This window comes from Lutjanus erythropterus, chromosome 17 (assembly GCF_056507025.1).
Source record: "Lutjanus erythropterus isolate fLutEry1 chromosome 17, fLutEry1.hap2, whole genome shotgun sequence".
Taxonomy (NCBI): Eukaryota; Metazoa; Chordata; class Actinopteri; order Lutjaniformes; family Lutjanidae; genus Lutjanus; species Lutjanus erythropterus.
In genome coordinates, this window is record NC_139333.1 from 23,127,496 (window position 1) to 23,149,007 (window position 21,512).

General features: G+C 40.5%; 2 protein-coding genes across 5 annotated transcripts; one reads left to right on the forward strand and one right to left on the reverse strand.

The window, feature by feature from the left end:
* Positions 1–1,574: 1,574 nt before the first annotated feature.
* tbcc (tubulin folding cofactor C) lies at positions 1,575–4,550 on the reverse strand. Its single transcript, XM_084740632.1, has 2 exons — positions 4,046–4,550; positions 1,575–2,612 (listed from the first exon to the last, which is right to left on the reverse strand). Exons 1-2 carry the CDS (start codon positions 4,548–4,550, stop codon positions 2,080–2,082), a joined length of 1,038 nt encoding a protein of 345 aa, XP_084596758.1. The 3' UTR covers positions 1,575–2,079.
* Positions 4,551–6,012: 1,462 nt separating this feature from the next.
* bicral (BICRA like chromatin remodeling complex associated protein) lies at positions 6,013–20,637 on the forward strand. 4 transcript variants are annotated; one of them, XM_084740631.1, is made up of 14 exons: positions 6,025–6,294; positions 8,845–8,898; positions 10,201–10,246; positions 10,565–10,613; positions 10,747–10,812; positions 11,796–13,058; positions 13,148–13,205; positions 13,286–13,317; positions 13,429–13,478; positions 13,720–13,865; positions 14,127–14,221; positions 14,323–14,425; positions 16,070–16,369; positions 20,371–20,637. In XM_084740631.1, exons 3-14 carry the CDS (start codon positions 10,206–10,208, stop codon positions 20,406–20,408), a joined length of 2,241 nt encoding a protein of 746 aa, XP_084596757.1. In that variant the 5' UTR covers positions 6,025–6,294; positions 8,845–8,898; positions 10,201–10,205; the 3' UTR covers positions 20,409–20,637. The 4 variants fall into 4 exon arrangements, with proteins under 4 accessions (XP_084596756.1, XP_084596755.1, XP_084596754.1 ...); XM_084740629.1 differs by lacking the exon at positions 20,371–20,637 and having other exon boundaries at positions 6,015–6,294; positions 8,830–8,898; positions 16,070–17,161; XM_084740628.1 differs by lacking the exon at positions 20,371–20,637 and having other exon boundaries at positions 6,015–6,294; positions 16,070–17,161.
* The last annotated feature ends 875 nt before the right edge of the window (positions 20,638–21,512 follow it).

The window sequence follows — 21,512 nt, forward strand, 5'->3', positions numbered from 1 at the left end:
TCACAGATAAATAACCCTCACATTGAACACATTCTTATAATACAGGAAGATTAGTGATCGTCTACTTTTGTGAATTTATTCCACAGCACCTATCCGTTAGCAGAATGGTTTTCCCCTACATAGCAGCAATTACCACCTTACAAAATCTATTCCAACCACCTAAATTAGTTTTTTGACATGCATATTCTGACTCAGTAGGACATGAATGGTCTTTTTTTTAAAAGTTGGAGTACGGGGCACCGCTATAGCTCAGTTGGTAGAGCGTGTGCACTGTGTATTGAGGCTGTCAGTCCTCTGCAGCGGCTGCTTGTGGCCCATTTGCTGCGTGTCATCCCCTCTCTCTGCCCCCTTTCTTATCATATCTTCAGCTGTCCTATCACAATAAATGCAAAAAGCCCCCCAAAAACTGGAGTACATAGAAACTGAAGCCAATACTAGACTTTTAAGAATGAGACTGAAGATTAATGTGCAGCTATTTTTAATAATAATAATTTCAATCATTTTTCAAGTAAAAAATATCAACCATTCTCTTGTTTCAGCTTCTTAATTGTGAGTATTTTCTGCTCTGTTTTGTCTCATGTGGCAGTAAAGTAAATATCTTTAGGTTTTAAACTGTTGGTCAAATCAGACAAGCGACCTAATGATGCTACCATTGGCTTTAGAAAACTGAGATTTTCATTTTCTTTTAATTTTCTGACGTTAATAGACTATTTGTCAAGAAATAGTCAGAAAATGTTCTCTGCAACTAGGTGGAAAAAATAAATGTGCATATTGGTATCATGTCCATACTGGACATCTGCAAAAATCCAATATTGTGCATCCCGATCAGCAAATTATTCAAAACTTAGAATTATTTAGTCGCAGCCATAGCTACCTAACCTCAGCTGCCATTTTACTAGGAACACTGATCTAATGCAGAATTTCTGTCCTGTAATAAATCTGACATTCATAAGTTATAATGTTAAAACTGTCTCACAGAGCAAACTTTATGAACATTTTGGAGGCTGCGTTTCGTGTTGCTGTTGAACCGTACTGCATTATATTGAGATGTGTTTCTGTTATTTAGCCTGCCCTCATTGATACAAGTTGATATAGTATGAGCCAGTTTCTTTTTTTTTTTAAATACAAACACATGATGTCAATACTTTTTTTATAAGGACTGTGACCAAGATATGAACAGGACATTTTTCATTTTTAAATAAAATTGCCACTGCTGTCTGATGGATGAAGTATGTAAAGAAGACTCTGTTTCACTGTTTTAAATGACCACAATGTTATCTTGCTGTACAGCAATTATTATTATTGGCAGAGCAATAAGCTTATATTGGCTGGGGTTAACTGTAAAATGTAAATAAACATATTTACCAGTAAGGGTCGGCTACTGCAGAAAAGAAGGAAATAAATCCAGTTTTCTCTGTGTGACGTAGTCTTTCACTGCCATTTTCAAGAGTTTTGCATTTTTGTCTTTAGTTCAGTTGTTTACTATGACGAGGAGGAAGGCAATACAATGCTCCTAATCAGAGTTTATCAGATTGGCAAAAGAAGTGATGCACGGTCTCAGCTGAGCTGAGATGGTACCACAGACCCAGCAGGTACAGAGGGATTTTTATTTTAATGTTTGCTTGTCATACAGACTAGGCCTGGGTAATAAAACAATACACCTAAGTGCAAACTGCCATGAAAGCACATAACAAATATGCCCAAGCTCATTAACAGCTGATCATATTCTTGCCGGACCATCAACATGTGACACAACAACAGAAATAGTGTGGAGTGAGAGAATGGGTGCAGCTGAAATTAAACACTGTGATAAGTTTTTCAGCTGTATCACCCAGCCCTTATACAGACAGCTTTATAGAGATGTAGCAGTGCAACACATTCAGTGGATGACATCTGTCAATAACAGCTGCGTAAGAAGCTCAAACTGTCTGTGCCTTAAAGAGAAAACCTTCATGAAACCAACTGATCTTTATGAAATAACATCAGCAAGATAATTTATGTGTATTTGATCTTAGAACATTGCATTTGATGGTTAGATTGATGTGTTATTTTGGCCAATACAGGTTTTAAATTATAATTCTAGGAGTCCCAGTTAGTTTTCCTGTCTGCTTCTGGAATGACACTCCAGTTAGGGGACGGTGTCCCTGCAGCGAGCCAGTTGAAGTCGTCCACCTGGCTCCAGTTGTTCCGGTCCCGGTCCAGGCCGGACACAGTGAAGTCCTCCTCCAGGGTGGGGTAAGACCAAGAGAACGGGGCGACGCTCACTCCACGACAGTCCTCGATGATGGCCCGGCTGGTGACATGCAGATACACCTGTGTGTCTGTGGTGTTGTGGGTCCGCAGCTGCTGACAGGGGAAGGCCAGAGTGCTGTTTCTACACTGATCGACGAACACCGAGCTGGACACGGGCCCACACAGGATCTCACAGCTGTCGATGTGCTTCAGGTGCAGCGTGCTGGGAGAACCGAACAGACGGACCTTGCAGTTAGTCAGGTGAGTCAACAGCACGTCTCGCTTCTGGATCTCCTCGGCTGTTTTTGTCAGATGCACATTGTCCATGTTGGAGAAGCCGCACTGCTCAGATGCTACAACTCCGTCCACCTGGGTGCTACCTGAACAGAGATGGACACAAAAACATCAATAAGTATCTTGGTACAAAATACTGGAATTTGTATTTAAGTAATTTGTACTTTGAAAATACAACAATACATTCTATACAAACTGACATGATCACATTTTAGGTAGCCTAAATATAGGTCAGACTTAAACCCCCCTACACTGAGAAGATGAGCTTTGCTAATTTCCCACATCATAGGTTTTAAGTGACTAATCAGGATATCTTAGAGGAGGCCGGGAGCAAATTCAGGGTTGCATGCTGGGTCGTTTCAGCCTGTCCTCACCAGAAAAGGACAGGACTTGCACCCAAGAGACTGGGGTTTATGTCCTGTGTGAAACTAAAAGTCAACGTTGACACATTTAAGGTTTTAAGTTACTTTTCATAAGTAATGTCCCTTACCAAACGTGTCATACTTATTTTAATTCAAAGCATTATCTTTTCTTTAATCAAGCAGTTTCAGTACGTAAACCCACCCAGTATGTTAACCACGTGTTTGGCCCAGTCACACATGTACCTGTTCACACAGGCTCAAATTAAGGGGAGAAGCTGTGAATTTGCATCCTTTCTTAGAATCAAGTTCAACTTTGATGAACTTTGAGGGGACGGAGTCACAGTCTTGACCATGGCCACACCCCTGCATTTATGTATGTGTGACAGGGCCCTGAGCTTGTAATTAGCCACTTAAAAAAAAAATAAAAAAAATAAAAAATACACACACACACATATATATATATGTATATACATTTTTTTCTTCAGTTTAAACTAGAAGATGTATGTTAATATATGGAAATATGGAACTGTTGAAGAATTTATCATATGTGCATAAGGAAAAGATTAGGTCCATCTTGACTTGATAAGTACATTACATCTATTATTTTTTAAATATTTGGAATTACCCTACTCCCATCTCCCCTTTCTTTCATTTACTTCTTTCCATTCCCCATTTTTCCCTCCTCCTCTTTTTCCCCCCATTAATTTATATTTTTATTATTTCTTTTCTTTCTTCTCTTTCCCCCCTTTTTGTTTTTACTTTTTGTAGTTTTTTTTCTTATTTTATTAAATTATTTATGTTTTTGGTATTTGTTATAATAAATATTACCATTAGTCATTATTATGAAATAAACCCCAACAGGGTGATGCAAAATGTTGAATCATCCTGAAGGAGTTTATAATGCAGTCCTGTGACAGGACCTGGTCACTTTACATTATTCAGCTTATTACATGTTACTTACCAAAAAAACAAAAACAAAAAAACAATAATTTTACACAAAATATTGATTTAAAAATATTTTAGGACTTTATTACTGCCCATCATACATAGCAACAGCCTGTCTTTCAGATCTTTGCTGGAACTGACCAACCAGAATTGAGTATGTAACAAAACTATGTAATTAACGGATTTAATAGAAATACTGCCCATGCCTGTACCTGAATCTGCAGGTGTGGCAGGATCAGGTGAGGGTTTATCTGACACAGGAGCAGGGGCTTTATCTGCTGCTTTCGTGCGAGCTTTAAAGGCAAACTTCTTCTTGGGCAGGCTCTCCTCTCTGGTCTCAGTCAGGGATGTTTGTAGTTTCTGGAGAGCAGCCTGGGCCTGTCTCAGGTCGTACTGTGTTAGAAACATCATGCTGTCATTCAGAAACTTCTGCAGCTGTAGTGTTTTGTTCGTAGCCTCCTCCAGCCTCTGAGTGACCACAGCCCGGTCAGCTCCGGAGCAGCTGGACAGCAGCTCCTCGACGGATGCCCGCTCTGTGTTGAAGGTGTTAAAGAAATACTCTCCCTTCTCCTCCGCCACAGCCTGGCTCTCTTTAGCCTCCTTCCTCCGCTCGGCGTCCTCTATCCGGGTCTGGTGCCGCTTCTGGAACCGCTCTTGCATCCTTGCGGCACCGCTTCCACCGGCAAACCCAGTTTCCAAGCTAGCATCAGTGTCCATGTTGTTACACTGTCAGTTGATGCGGAAGTGAAACGTCACGCTGTCTTCTTCGTGGTTATTGTGAGGCAAAGTTGCATACCGCCACCTACTGTATCGGAGGGAGTCATGACAGTAAAAAAAATAATACTAAATAGAAACCTAATATCTATTTAAGTTTTAGCAACCTAGACTAACTGTACCCCACCAAAATAAAATACTTGATTAAAATGCACCTGGTAATACTGACGTACGTGTCTAAAAATCTTTAATTGAAATGTTTTTTTTTACTGTTAGTGGCAATAAATGTATCAAGATTTGACTATGCATGTAGTAAAGCCCAGCCGATACTGGGTTTTGGGGGCCAATATTGGGGAGTAAAAACATTCCAATATCGATATATCGACCAAATTTCTGTACTCTGTTGTTTTATTTTATTGACATTTTCTTGGATTCTTTTTTTATTTCGCTGTTGTGAAGCATATATTTTTAACACGTCTAAAATCCAAAATGACCTCAAATTTTATTGGTAGTTTAATAATAACCTAGAAATAAAAAACACAAATACATTGTAAAAACTATATATATATATATATACATATATATATATATATATATATATATGTATCTATATATATCTATATATATATATATATATATATATATATATATATATATATATATATATATATATATATATGTATAGGCCTAATTTATCTTACATACATCTCTATATGTAGGGTATTGATAAGGCCACTTGCAGACTATATAAAATATGTTTATTGCAAAATAATATTAATAAAAAAGAATCCATTTAATGATAAAATATTTAGAATAATTATTGTTGCCAATATGATTAAGTGGGCCTAATCCTTTTAGTGTGTGAAAACTAAGATTTGGAAAAGCTTATTAGATGATGTCAGATAGTTAGATACTTTAGAATATTATACATATTTTAGAATATGTACTATTTGTATTTTGTGCAGTCTTTGTAGGTATTATAATTGTATTTGATTTATTACTCAATTTTATGTATACAGCTATTTTGTATTAAGGGCTATTTATAGTTTTTTGTGTTGTTCTCCTTAATTTGTGTATATGTGGCCAAGTTTGTTATGTGTATTTTTGTTTACATCAGACACCAAATGAATAAAAATAAAATAAAATATTTTGTAACCCTAGCAAATTAACGTTTCCCTTGATTTTTGATATGCACTCAACCTTATTAAGCTCTATAAGTTATATTTATATAGGCCTACAGTATGTGTGGTGGTATTTCAAAGAGATAAAGACAAAAAGAAGATTCCTATAATAAAAATGTGTAATGTGAGTGGAGTTTAAAAGCCAAATCTTAACTTAATATCTACTAAAACATTTTTATTGTTATCTAAATGTAAAATTTATGGAATAGTAAGTAACTAGGCAGCACTCTCATGAACAGTGTCCATTGTCATACCTGAGCAACGTCAAGGTGTGGCAAATACATCAGAGGCCCGCCCTCTACCGTTGGTAATGATTAAGTCTAATAACATTTATCTGCAATTCATGGGGGCATATAAAACATACAATTATGATTCATATTAATATAAAAAAATGTGTGTTTATTAATATCTCGTCGTTGTTTGTATATTTTCTATTCAAATTCGGACAGTCGTGTGCTATCGTTGTGCACTGCTGATTTGGGTTGCCTTGTTCTGTGCACTACCCCAACAACCCGTGCGGTGATGGCGAGGAAACCCCGTTGACAAGGCACTGCTTTTTCATGACGGTGAGTTTCCCTTTGAGTGTATTATAATTTTGTGATAAAAATTTCAAGGAAAAAACACACACAACCTCCTTCCTCCCTTCCTTCAGGGAGGGAAGAGAGTTTGAGCGGAGAGAAAAATCTATCCGAGACAGAACAGGGACAGTGAGAAAAATATATGAGTGGGAGAGGGAGAAGGAGGAGGAGGAGAAGGAGGGGGGAGCAAATTAAAAGTTGCCAAATGGAGATATTGGGTTTCAAGAGGAGTGAGACAGGAGTAAAGGGTTTGCCTCTTTGAGTCGTCTTTATGTTTTGCTAATCGGGATTAATATGTATGGCTCGACACGGTTTAGTCCTGTAGCCTTTTCGACCAATTCTAGCCGACGTTTTCCAAACAGGCTCCGTCGACACCGCTGCTAGCTAACCAGAACAGGCCGATGTTTATCGTTATAATGTTGCTGAGCGTCCAGTCCGGAGAGCGACCCGACCAGAACACGCGCTGGTACACTATCCCCCGATTGAAACGCGTCGGTTCGACATATCGAGACAAATGTGACGTTTTTCATGCTGGCAGATGAGCCACATAGAGGACAAATGAAAGCCTCCCCAACAGAGAAAGAAAGATCACGTCAGCGACGAGCAGCCACAGGCTGGACGACGGGCGTTTTGTGCTGCTTGAATGCGATTATCATTCTGTCGATTCAGTCTATTTTTGGAAATAAAACTTGCAAGCTGTACATTAGCTGGCTTACTAAAACCAACGGCGACAGCATACGGCACCTGCAGCGGGGACTAGCTTGGTTTGCGTCGAAGTACGCATGCTAGGGCTGATTTCGGAGCTCTAAATTATACAAAATGTTAAAACTTCTCGGATAATGTTTTGTATGTCGACAGCCCTGTTGGAAATTGGCGACATATCTTCAAATGCTGTGCTCTCGAGCAACTTGAAACGGTCGTATTTGTCCGTGAAACGTTAGAACTCGAATCTGTCTAGTTCTTTTTCTAAATGTAGCAAACGTTAAAATTCAAGTTGAATGTGGATTGTTCAGTTGGTGACGTCGTTAACCGTTAACGGCCGTGTTTTTTGGTGGTTTAATGATCGTGCTGGATTATCGAGATAAAGGAATAGAGTCGTATTTTGTGTTTTATTTTACATACAAACAGTCAACAGCTGGGGCATTTTGTGAAATAAAATATCTATTTGTTAATTGTTTGGTTTACGTTTTTTTGGTTTGTTTTGAAAAGTCCCGTCGTTTCGCATTTATTGCAACATTGTGTCCACTTTTGAAAGACAAAGGAGCCTCACTGGATGTTGTCTATCCCATTTGAGGAGGAAAATATAAAGTATTCGCTACGAAAATTAAAAACTCCCTCGATATTCTGTGATATAATATGTTTTAGAAAGTTTCTTGGTGTTTTTACGTCATGGTGAAGTCAGTTCAAACACAGTTTTTAGTGTAGCAACTCTGCCGTCCTTTGTTCTCCCTCAACCAAAGATGGAGGCTGAACGTGGCTGAGCTGTAAAGACAGCCTATGTCATGGTAACAGCCATTTTGTAGCATTGCAGTTACGACGTTTTGCACAATCTCAGAGACACAGCATTCTCCATGAAACAGTGCAAAATAGCTTGTGGTTTAAAAAGCATTTCTGCTGAATTAGACTAAATGATTTTTTTATTTCTGACACCATGTGTTCCACATTGTTTACAGGTATTCTCGGGCACTTTTAACATTTTGCACAGTTTCAGGGACACAGCCCTCTCCATGAAACACAGTTTGAATTAGCTTATTATTTAAATGCTAAATTTATGACTTAAGGACTTATATTTTTTTGGCACCACGTGCTCCAACTATTGTCTAGCAATTTTAACATTTTGCACAGTCTCAGGGTCACAGCCTTGTCCATGAAACACAGTAAAAAAACAATTTAAAGACCATATTATTCAAATGCTGAATTTGTGACTAATTTCTTTTGACACCATGTGCCCCACATTGCTTAAATACAACTATAGTAAGTAGTCAAAGTAACTTCATATTCAAACACTCATTCCCCATTACTCTGTTCTTTGGGCTTCTTTTTGTCCCACTTTAATGTGTTGCACCAAGATCGCTGCATACTTTTGCTGGCTAACACAACATAAAGCCAGCACCTCTTTCAATGTAGAAACTCAAAACAACCGTTCAAGGTATATAAATGGAGCAGGGTGGAGTTATTTACACTCAAATGCCCCTTTGCACGCACACTGTGGAGAGTGGAAAGACAACCAATGTGGGACAGCAGGGGAGGGTGATGGGTGGGAGTTAGTATGTCAGAGACAAACATCTGTAGGTGGGAAAGAAGGCCATCCGGTTCATTACTTACATACAGATCTCCCACAGCACTGAGCAACATATTTGTCCCCCTCTTCCTCTCCACCCCACGTCTCTCTCTCTCTCTCTCACACACACACACACCCATCTCTTCCTTTCTATCTCACCTATCTCTCTCTGCAGCACTCCCACAGCCTGTATTTCACGCTTGTCATTGTGTAATCTACATAAAATCTGTTTCTAAATGCAGTTTCTCACCCTGCAGCCCAGAAAACAAAGGGTGTTAAATGACTGAATCCATGCTTCCTGCTGGAAATCTGTGAGTGAGATGTCCTTACTACTACCAGCATAATATGCATATGCATATACATATTTTCAGCTCATACACTCCTGCCTCAGAATGAAAACAAACAAGTGATAATTTGAGGTTTAGTGTCATGATCAATGAAGCTGTTGGCCACTGATCCATGCAGATTTATACTTTATTTATAAACGATGTTTCTGCAGGTTCTTAAAAGTCCAGTAATTTGAATTTTGGGATATAAAATGTCTAAAATGTGATAGAAGTTAGTGAAATGTCTTAAAAATTGATTGGATTATTTTGATTGGATTAACATTACTTTTATAAAACTGTGGTAACTTCAGTCTCACCTTTAAGTATATTTTAGGGAAACACTTGTATTGATTGCATTGGTTAACAAAACAAAACCATGACTGAACCAGTAACCACAAACATAAACTAATCCATCTCTTCAGGAAGTTGCAAATTCAACCAATATCCGTAAAAACCGCAAGAGCTAGCAGTTTTGTCCAATCATCGTAGCTTCCCGTGCAAATGTCATTTATATGTATTTTTTTTTATTTTACACAAGGACTGAAAAGAACACAGGGTTTGTCATTGTTACTGACATTTATCAATTCTCTGTGCAGTTTAATATTTTATGATTTTTTTTTGCTGTTTTGGAGTTTGAGCTCCAAAAAGATTTGCTTCCTGTGTAATACCCCCCGAGAGGCACTTCTTCATTTACAAATAAAACATATTTTATTAGAAGTTTTGTAATCTTGAGCCTTTTTGGTCAGGTTTCTGATGATACAGAACAGAGTGCAGTTTTATTCTTCCTGGAACAAGCTGCCTTTCAAAAAGCTACTGTGAGATTTAGGCCGCAACAATCCCAAAAAAAGACTGGAGGGACTAACATGTTAAAATTATTTCTGTTAATGTTACTGTCCTCTAATATGGGTACGTGCAACTGAGTGAGATCCAGCTCAAGAATAGTTCTTGGTTAAAGCCTATTGAAAATAACTAACTAATAACAGAAATACATAAAGCTGCTATTAAAGGCAACCAGCAAATGTCTGCAATATTGTTCTGTATTCACATCATGAGTGTCACCAAACTCCAGGCCTAGCATCACCCACTCTGCTCTAGCAATATTTGGGATTTTCCTTCATATCCTTGGTACTTTTTTGCCTGTACAGACATGAAACAGGCCTTAAATTTCACTAATAATGGTTTTCAAAAGGTCTTAAAACCGGCAGAAACCCTGTAAAGATCTTTAGTTCAAATCAGAGAACCGTCCTCCCCTTATTTACTAAATTCTATCTCTTCATAATGTTTCAGGTGTCATGGATGATGATGACGATCGCCGTCTTCTGGATATTTTAGGGTAAATGGACACGCCATCACTTAATGAATGGATGCATGTGATGTTTGTCTCCACCAGGTGGTTCACAGTGTCGCCACATACTTTAAAAAATTTAGGCAATATTACTGGAGTTCCTCTTTGAAATCAAAGTCACAAGTGTCTGCAAACTTATTTCTTCCCCTTTTGTTGAATTAGGGAAGTTAATAATGTAATGGTCCATTCACAAGAGATTTATTGTAAACCATTTTCTGTCACTCAACTTTGGGAGAATTAAGAAATGTTTATTAGACCTGTTGTTGGTTTGTTATAGCACCTTCAACTGTTCTGTGCTTGTTTCAGAGATGTGGATGCATTGAACGATTATCTCCATGGCAGCAACAGCAAATCTGTGAGTGACCCTTTGAGAATATATTCAGTCATTCATTATAAAAATCTGTCTGATTAGTTACTTTATTTTGATGCATAAAGAAGCTGAGTCCGCTCTTTCCTCTGTTGAATTCTTGTCTATGTTGTTTCTGCAGATTGAAGAAGATGATGTAACGAATGCAGCTTATGGGTCAGATGGATCCTTCTTTGCTAGTGACTCGGTGAGTTAATCTGTGATCATCTTGATCCACCATCACATTCTGAACACGACGCGTGTCCACATATAAATCACGTTTTAATACCAGGTGTTAATGGGATGTTGGTGAGATTTGCGCAGTAACACCTCTGTTATGATTTGCTTTGTGTGGAGATGATCTACTCAGTGCTCTTAAGAAACGAGGAAAGTTGAGAATGAAGAAATATTTAAATATTTCAAGTAGGGGCGGGAATCTATTGGCATCTCAAGATTCGATTCTGCTTCAGAGAGCTGTGATGCAAATATAAAACAGTTATGTATGCATTTACAGGTTTATTTTTTTCCCCACTGTGAGATTACTTCCAGCTTGTAAAACATGGTGTATTTCTAGTGATCCATAATAAGTTTAGTTATAAATAACTTGCATACATGTGGCTTTTGTTCAGGTCCCTTTCCTCTTCGGTTCACCTGTAAGGAACATAATGCCCGGCCTTACAAATCTTTTTGTCAGGAAATGGGTTTTAGATTTTCTATTCATTATCTTTCAAGAGACAACCGCAATATATGTAAGAATCGTTTTTTTCTTGACCCCTATGTGAATCCAGTTAGTCCTAATCAGGGGAAATATACTATATAAGGGATAATGTACAGTGAGTTGGTCAATAATTAGAGTCCTGCACCACCCTGTCTGGGCTTATTTTGTAATAATAAAAACTGATTTTATTGCTGCTCCAGAGTCTATGATCAGAACTGTGTCAACATTAACAGCCTTTTATGCACAAATAACAGACCTTAGAAAGCTTTAACTTACCAGAACAGAGTATTCAACAATGGTAAACTACATACTAAAATGATAAAAAAGCATTTTGTATAGTTCTTTTTTTTCTACAGCTGATAAAAAGCATCATACATGTATGAGATGGACCTGCAGGAGAGTCACTCTTTTATTCAGTTCACATGCAAACAGTCTTTTGCTTTCTGCTCATTTTCTGTAAACGCTTCATTCAGGCGGGCTCCAACACTGGCCTCAAGGATGGCTCCTCTTCAATGGGTGAGTTCGGCGAGGATTCAGCAGGGGCAGGCCTCCAGCTCTCCAGCAGCCTTTCATTCATCGAGGATGAATTGGGGACGGAGACGTCGCCTGGAGGGGTGGACCTCGGCGGGGAGGACCAACCCTTCGACATCCTGCAGAAGTCTCTCATGGAGGCCGACATCACGGAGCAGACGCTGGCCCAGGAGGCCTTACTGGACTCCCAGCCCGCTCCCACTCTAGTGCAGGCTCCTGTTCCGTTCCCCTCCCAGCTGGTTTCTGGGGGTTATGGAGGGGGAGTGGGTGTGGTGACCACGGCGACAGCTGCGTTCCCCGCAGGCCAGTTCCTGCAAGGGGTGTCGCAGCTGCCCAATGGCTCCGCCCAGCACATCCAGGTGTTGGGCTCGTTCGGGGCAGGTGGTGGTGTGATGACTCTGAGCAGCTTGGAGAGGTCCCCTCAGATTGTGCTGAGGCCGGGGGCCCCTGTGTCTGCAGCTGGGACCCCAACAGGGGGACAGGTGTTCGCCCCCACCCAAGGGCAGGTGGGGTTACCTTTCAAAAACATCCCCCTTCAAAACATCATCATCCAGAGGGGCCCCGGAGGGACCCAGACTCTTGTCAGACCAATCCAGCCTAAACCCCTTCAGGCTGGGGCTCAGACTGTCTACAGTCTGGGTCTGCAGCCCACTCCCACCACCCTGGCTAATGTAGTAAACGCTAACACGGCTGCTCCCGCGGGACAGTACACCGCCAACGGCTCCATCGTGGTGCAGCCGCCCCTGGAGCAGCAACAAGCACAGACTAACATCCCACCCGGACAGTTCCTGCTGCCCAGCTCTCTGGCCCTCACTCCGGCCAGCACCATCCACAACGGCCCCGCCGACCCCAACTCAAACGCCCTCATCACCAGTCAGAACGCGGTGCAGATTGTTGCGGGGCAGAACTTCACTGCACCGCCAGCAGGCCAGCTCATACTGAATCAGGGAGTAGTGGGTGGGAGTCAGGTCGGAGGGGGTGCAGCTCAAACGTGGACGGGAGTTTCTTGTGCGAGCTCCGTCCCTGCGCAGACATCGTGCGCACCTGGGCGGCTCACTCTAGTCGGCCCGGCGACGGCGGGGATTGGCGGACAAAGCCAGGTCACGGCGAGCCCTGTCCAGCGCCTTCTAGTGACTCAGACTCAGAATTGCACTTCTCTGTCCCCTTTACCCGGTACTGTGACACAGGAGCAAGACTACAGACAGGTACAATCAGAGGTTACTGCTGCTGTTTCATTTATTTTCACCCTGAAAACTGTTATCTGACTTTTGTTTTTTGTTTTTTAATATTTCAGAATTCTTCATCACCGGCCCTCAAACAGGAACGACCGGTACAGCTCAGCAGTGTCCATGGTAACAATTTTGTTTATTTTCAATTATGTTTTTAAATGTTGCACTTTGACCTAATGAGGTTGTTTTTTTCTCTCTTTTAGTCATGACTCAAGATTCAACGCTAAACTCTCAGGTATATCACTTATTCTGCACCTTGTGCATTTTGCACTATACAGTATATTTAAGGTGAATTATGCTAACAGTGATGATATTGGCGTTTTTATGATGTTTTTGCTGGTTTTAGGTCAGTGCTCAGAAGAGACCTGCCCTTCCACCACTTACAAGAGGAGGAATGTGAGTTTTTTTTACTTACTGTGCATTATTTAGACCAGGCCTATTCAAATTCATTCCTTTACCATTTATAAATATGAAAATGAGAGAGAGACATTCATTAGTTATTTGTCAGGCACAGAGATGCTTATTTCATTAAAACGTTTCAACTCAGGCTGCAAAAGGAATCGGGGGTAATTTTTTTTTTACGTTTGTCATTCAGTCATTGACGAAGCTTGTGTCTTTTCCCCCGTCATCTCTGTAGGATTTTACAGCAGTTAAGGAAGGATCATGCTGGTGTTCACACCGCAGATAGGCGTCGATTCAATTCAATCGACGAGGCACTGCAGAGACTTCTCCCTTACCACGTGTTCCAGGGGGCCCCGCCCAGCCAGGATGAGTTCTCACAGGGTACGGCCTTGAATTCATTACCTTTAACCTGAATCTGATGAACTACAGCCTCTTTGTATACCATGTTTATGCATCTATTTCAAGGTTTCTGCAGGTCCTTAAACACTTAAATCTTTTTTGCCAGTATGGACGTGAAATAGGTTTTAAATTGCAGTCATAAAGGTCTGAAAAAGTCTTACATTTGACTTAATGCAAATGTTGCAGAAGTGCAGTTATGTTTGCAGAATTAAAGTACCTTGTTTTGTGTGTTTTGGTTTGCAGTGGATGAAGAATTTGAGGTAGTTGCAACTCAGGTGCTGAACAGGACACAGTCCATGATCAACAAATACAGACGGCTGCTGTTTGTGGAAGCTGAGGTAGGCGCACACAGACACGAGCAACTGGTTGCATACGTGCATTCGTTTCATGTTACGACATGCACGGGCCTAACAGGTCGCCTCTCCCTTCTTCCCTGCAGCGCTCCAGTCCCTCATCGGAGATGGTGATGATTGACAGGACGTTCAACCAAGAGGAGCGCAGCAACCTGACGCAAGACAAACGCATGGTACTAGTGGATCCAGGTAAAAAAATACAAGAAGCGCGAAACCATTTACAGCAAATCATTTTCTCTCAGAGACGGTTAGAGTGATTTCAGTGTGTGTCATGTGGGTTTTTTGCCAGATTCTTTCGTCCTATAGTCACCAAAGTAAATATTGGACCCATTTTCTCAAGCCACATAACTTCTGAACATTCTGACACAAAAAAATTTCAGACAAGCAAATAAGGAGAAAATTGACTTTCTTTGAGACTTGTTTGTCTTATTAACTCCTACTTGCGATATGTGACAACACAGATATGCTCTATAACAATGTCAAACATGTTAAGCTAGCAGATAAACATAAGCGCAAACATTAAATCTGTATGTGGTTTGTGTCAGGAGTCTGTGTGGTTATCCACTTGGTAAACCCAGGGTTGCCCAATCTAGACATGAGTGAGGGACTGTGGTCAAATGCTGCAGAATATTTTACAAACAAAGAGCAGGCTAAAATATTGAACAAATATGGAGAATTTTAACACATAATTTGGGCTAAAAGCAGCACAGTTGCAGCTGCCAAATGCAGGAAGGACATCTTACAAAAAAAATCATAGACTGTGTGAATAATAATGATGATAATACATTTATTTTTTAGAAAGCTTTCAGGATACTTAATGACACTTGAAGTAAAAATGATCATCAGAATAAATAATAAACAAAATATCTGACACACACACAACATTAATGACACATTAAAAGCGGTTCAAGTTTATTATAAATTAATGGTCTTATAATGTCAGAGCTCCATCATTAGGACATGAGTGGATCTGACTATAATAACCTGTGTATTCCATTAAATTAATTTGCTACTTGAATGTGTGCTTATGGTGTGTGAGACAATTTTAGCCTCACCTTATGTTCACATTAGCAGCAAGACAGCTACAAAACGATCAGACGTACTCGGCTGAATGCTGAGAAAAGTTGAGTCCCCCTCCACGCCTGACACACAGCGACAAGTGTTGGACGTCAGTTTCTGGCGCTGTCGCTGGTCTGAACATACTGTTTTTCTTTTATCTGCATGTGACAGCGTCAAACTGAAATTGGGAGATTGGATCACACTCACAAAGATATCGTTTAATACGTTTGCTTGATCATCTGGCATCATCTGATTTGCAGATGGATGATCAAATCTATTAATTGATTTTGTAAGTGCAACAAGTACAAGGCTTTACTGCTGCAGTCAGTCGATATATCATATACAAAAGCGCAGTGAAATGGTTTTGCTGACCAGTCTTTGAACACTTCTGCCTCTTCCCTCTCCCAGGATGTTCTTCTTCAATCCCTCTTCTCTCTTGCTCACCACTTTTTAGTAAGATTTTAAAGATAATTTCAGTTCAATTCAACATAAATTACCATGGTGATGTAACCCAGTGGGAGGTGAACTACTGTCATAGGACTGAAAACACAGGGTTCATCCTTAAGTTCAGAATCAGAATCAGAAATACTTAATTGATCCCTGAGGGGAAACTGTTTGCGTTACAGTTGCTCCCTTTCAAGAATAGAAGTGTCTATATGTAAGCATATAGAAAATATAAATATGTAAAACATGTGCATTATACTTCTCTTGTAACTTGTTATCTTCGTATTTGGTTTTATTTATATCTTTGCCTCATCTTTGTCTGTTTTATAGATGCCTTCTTGGAGGACTTCTGTTGTGGGATGAAATCCAAACTTTTCCAAGATCCCCCTCTCCCCCCTCAGTCGTCGTCCAGCCGCAGCTGGAATCAGTCAGACAGAGGCTCCACGGAGCCACCGTACAGGACAGACTCCCAGCCCGGGTATGGAGACCCGGGAGGGGGTGGAGCGGATAAACCCCACCCTCCACACTTAGAAAACAAGAGCGTCCTGGAACTGAAGAGATCCCAGCAACACTACGGGCCCAGCAGCGCCAGCAACAACAGCCTCACCGCTGCCAACAGTTATCCCCAAGGTAAGCCCTCAACTTTCACAGCAACGCCGGGAGGACAGACGCACTTCCACTTGTCCTCCCACCCGATCCAGCCCCAGTGCCCCCCTCAGCTCACATCGCCCCCTCACCCCGACACAGACTCTGCTCTGGAGGCTGCAGTCAACAGCATCTTGGAATGTTAAGACTGATGATATCAACCCTAATGTATGATTTCTGTTTTTTTGTGTGTCTATGTTTTATTTTTGTCAAACTCTCCTGTTGTAATATTTGTTGTGTTCCCCCACAACCCTGTGTGAAGAGAGGTCAACTCTTTCAGGCCTGTATTATCTTTGTGACACCATCTCCAGCCATGTAGCATGTACTTTGTTCTTTTTGTTTTTTGGTTTATTTTATTTTATTTTCTGAGGCATGACATAGGAGTCAGGGACTCTGTCAAGGTGCCAGATAAATGCAGGCACTTAAAATTTACCTATAAAGACCCGGGAATGTGTGCAATGCAACGGACTAACAGCTGGAAAATGTTGTTTTGTTTATTTTAACTTTTATTTTAACGGGCTGCGACGTCAGTAGCTTGAATATAAGAGTGTCCCTCTCTTCACACAAACATCATTAAGGGGATAGTTTGGATTTATGTGGGGGTTGATGTAGGGTTGTATGAGGTACTTGTTGTCAGAGTTTTAGCTACAGAAGATTCCAGTCAGCACGCCCTCAGTGAGGGGAAGCAGAGATGAGAACCAGTCTGGAAGCACAGCAGTGAACTGTTGTGCAACAAAATGTGTTATAGACACTTACAAAAATGGTCAGCAAAAAAAACCCAGCTTATTTGTAAGCTGCATTTAAAATATTTTCACTATTTTACTTTGCCATCAGACAGCCTTTTCTAACCTGGGATTTACACCAGGCGTGCCTGCGCCGCGGAACGGCTGCGCCGCGGTTTTGCTCCGTCATGCACACGACTTCAATTTACACCAGCAGCGTTTCAGAAGCGTTTCAGCAGCAGAGCGTTTTGCCTGTCTGATTATGTTTACTTGCTCTGATTTTGTTGATTAAGTCCTCTTTCCTTGCTCTTTGTGCTTCTACCATGGATAAGCAGGCTACGTAGTTAAATTGTCTGCACGGGGTCTTTTATTTTGAAAATCAACCGGATTCTCCCCTGTTTTCCGTGCCTGACTTCCTGCCCGTTCGACCAGCTCTGTGCCAATCGACGTGCCATCCGTCGAAAATAGACTCGCTGCGTATTCTCCGTGGAGCGCCGAGCCACTTCTGGGATGCTGCTGAGACGCACCGCGGTGCTTCTGGTGTAAATTACAGCATTGACTACAATGGGTTCTATTTCTGTGCGTGCCACGGCACAGCCGTTCCGCGGCGCAGCCGCGCCTGGTGTAAATGCAGGGTAATGGGGAAACCACCTTTATGTAAGCCAAATATCGCCCTCTTCTAACACACCAAACTCCGTTCACAAAATCTGTAATTTTACTACTGGAGTTGCTGGTCTACCGCTGCCTTGACTGGTTAGTTTGTTTATGTTATTGAGTGACTGGTGAATCTGGACTAACCTTTTAAAACACCAAAGTCACACAATAACACAAACAAACTAACAGATTAAGGCAGGCAGTGGACCAGCAACTCCTGTGTTCTGCAAAGTAAAAAGACTGATTTTGCCTATGGAGTTTGGTTTGTTTGGAGAGAGCGATATGTGGCTTGTGTAACAGCAGTTTCCTGACAGAAAAGGCTGTTGGGCCTCTCAGAAAAGCAGTAAAAATATAAAAAAAATACAGCGTACACTTAAACTGATGTTGAATTTTTTAGGTGCTAAAGCTGCTAAAATGTTTTGTTGCCGACCCTGTGCACAGCAGTACATTGCTTAGCTTCCTACACCAGAACTCCTGCTGCTGCCACTGTAGCTAACACACTGAGTATCGATAAATACCACATACAGCTCTACTTCAAATAATCCAAACTATCCCTTTTAATATTTTGTGCCAGTTGATTCCCCCACTACCTATGCTGAAAAACAGGGATGAGAAGGAGGGACAAAATGATGACTCTGTGCCTAATTTTAGGTTTTTACTTTGAAGTGTTTACATGAAGAAGCTCTATTCAGAAATATCCATGCGCACACACACACACACACACGCTTGAGGTAGATTAATGGTTCAGAGGTGTAGATTTCCTTTAAGATAAGCTCAGTAGAGACACATTGACATAGACAAATTGCACTAAATGTACTGTTGCTTCTTTCAGGAACTATATGAGTATGAGGTTCTTTGTTGATACACAGTGTACGCTCAGCTTAACAGAATGTGAACATTTGGAACTGAACCAAAATCTATCTGCCTGCTTTCGGCTGCCTGCAACAAGGACAACCTCTTAATCACACTAGAAACCAGTCAAACTAGTCACACAGACCTTTATAGTAGTGTTACTGTACTCAGCAGTGCTTCTTTCTTGTGCTTAAGTCACATTTTCTTTGGCATTTTTTCTTTTGTACCTTAAAGGTACGCAAGCCCCGACACAGACACAGGACAAATCTCGATCTCAACCACTTTTTATCATTTCACATTTGTGTCAGCGGGGGCTCAATCCTCAGATTGAGGAAGATTTGTTACAATATTTTTTATTTCCTCTTTTTTCTTTTTCTTTTTAGAAATAACATGATATAAGTCGACTGTTTTTTGTTTGTTGTGACGTGTTCCCCGGCTCTGTGAAAATGACCCTGGAGGGTTGTTGATTGTATGTATATTTGTCTGCCTTCTGCATACAGTATATTGATATATTGATCATATCTATCTATGCTTTACTACCTTGGTATGTCTGCCTGTGTGTGTGTGTTAATCTGTGCATGCACACACACATGGGTGTATGACTGTTTTCATGTAGTTTGGTTGTTTGATCGCCATACTCTCCTTGACTTTATCCCCAAGTGTTTGCTCAGTCTCCCAGGATGTTTTTTTTTCTCACTTTCCAGCATTTCTTTTCAAGCATTTCTCACATTTTTCCCCTCTCAGCAGCGCAACCAAAATTCATGATAGGAGAGAGTGTGGTCTCATCCAGAATCACTGTCAGATCTTTTTGTCTTTGTGATGGTGACAGCAGCTCTGTGGCTCCCACTGTGTTCTAGTTTTGTTGAGTTTTCATTTGGTTTTTAGAGCTGAGACTCAGCTTGTGTACACAAAAATCACAAAGAACTCCAAGGCAGTCTCTTTAAAAACAATTAAAATACCTGTCACAGCATGGTTATTAGGGGTGTAAGTCACAAGACTCATCACGATACAATTTAATATTGATTCTTTGGACAACTATATAACGTTTGCCATATTATGATTCAGTTCAGGGGTCTTTGATCGTTATCAGACAATATCATGTCCCTTTAATACACTGAGTTACATTTATATCAACTCACAAAAAGCAACTAAATTACGATGAGACAATTTTAAATGATATACCATGTACATTTCAAAATAAAAGCACACCTTAAAGATGTGTTACACCCCTAATGGTCATGTTTGACCTTAAAACAAACTCTTGACATGTTTCAGGCCTTTCGAGAGGGAGTCAGATGAGTAGTTTTTTGATTCTCAGATGACAGCTTGATGCCAAAATCCGATAGAGTTTGTCTGTTTTAACGTCTACCATGACCGTGCCATGATAATGAAGGCATTTTAATCGTTTAAAAAAAGTGCCTTGGAGTTTTTTTGTGATTTTTGTGTACATGTTTCCCCCTCCAAACTCATTTTGAATCAAGGATGCATTCTTACCCAAATGTATTCTAAAACTTTACTAAAAATTGTGATATTTAATTATGATTAAGAAGTAATCTGAAATATTGGCCTTATTTCTGTTTTTAAAAGGTCATTTTTGCAAATAAATCTCCAGAAATCTGTGCAAAGAAAGAAAGATTTCCACCAAACCCGACACAGGACCAAAGCTTAGATTTAATGTGTTAAATCTTTTTTGCGGTTGATTCTGGATAGTGCCATCTTTCCCCTGTAAACATGTCTGTGAAATATGCTTGCCAGCAGGCTACAGGAACAGACTGAAGGCCTTCTACATGAGGTGACGTTTGAGTGCCAGTGCCCGCCTGTATCTCTGCCTATAGACCTCTTTATCTACCAGTGCACTCTGAGAAAACTGGGCTCTCTGCTTTGAAAGCAAATCTCCTGTGACATGCAAGAGTCACGTGAGGTTTATTTGTTCCTTCAAGCGGTTGCTGCAAGACTTTGTGCCTCTATAGCACTTACATCCATGAGAAAGTTAGTTTTAGACTTGCACAAAGTAGGGACGTGTTCAGTGTTCAGTGTTCAGTGTGAGACATTGTGTTATCTTGATGCATATCAGCGTCTGAGGGCCTGGTAGGAACATACTGTGCTTTTTCTCCCCTGTTTTCAGTTCAGATAAGTGTCTTTCTGCCTCCATTCTCACTGTTATTTTGTCTCACTTGATTTGTATAGTTTGTTGTTTTTGTATAAAAATGAAAAGTGAAACACAAAATATTTATAATTTTTGTATGGAGAAAAAAGAAGAATGTAAAACAAAGAAAAAAAAATGTGAGAAAATGGAAATTATTTTTTATTGTGTTGGCTGAGGAGAAGCGACGCCAGGACAAAAAAAAAAAAAAAAACATTACAAAAATACTGTCATTTCTTCATTTGTAGCTCATGTGTGTTCACTACAGCGGCGAGGAGAGTCGACAATAAATTCATTTTGAATACAATGACAAACTGGTCCGGTCCAGCTGAGAAAACTCCTTCAGTGTCCCTCCATTACTATTCTGTGAGTGTTCACATACTGGCACTGACGAGCTAAGCATGCATAATAACATCATGTGACAGCCAGGGGAAGCATTCGCAAAAGAAAAACAGATTTGTAACCCTCTGCTACACAGATATCATCTCTTCACGGATACTGATGTCAGGACATTTTGAATTTCATGTTTCTCTAACATCTGGGCTGCCAGAGTAAGATTTTTATCGAGTTAAAAAAATCTGTCGGGTTCCCTTTAATCCTCTCATGGAGCCCAGCACCAGTGCTTCTGCACAAAGGAGCTAAGAAAACTCTGCATAGCAAACATTTAACTGCCCAGCCCCGTTTGGTTTTAGTAACACGACACAACAATGACACCTAGTGGAGCTGCTGGGACACACAGTGGGGCTGTAACACATGG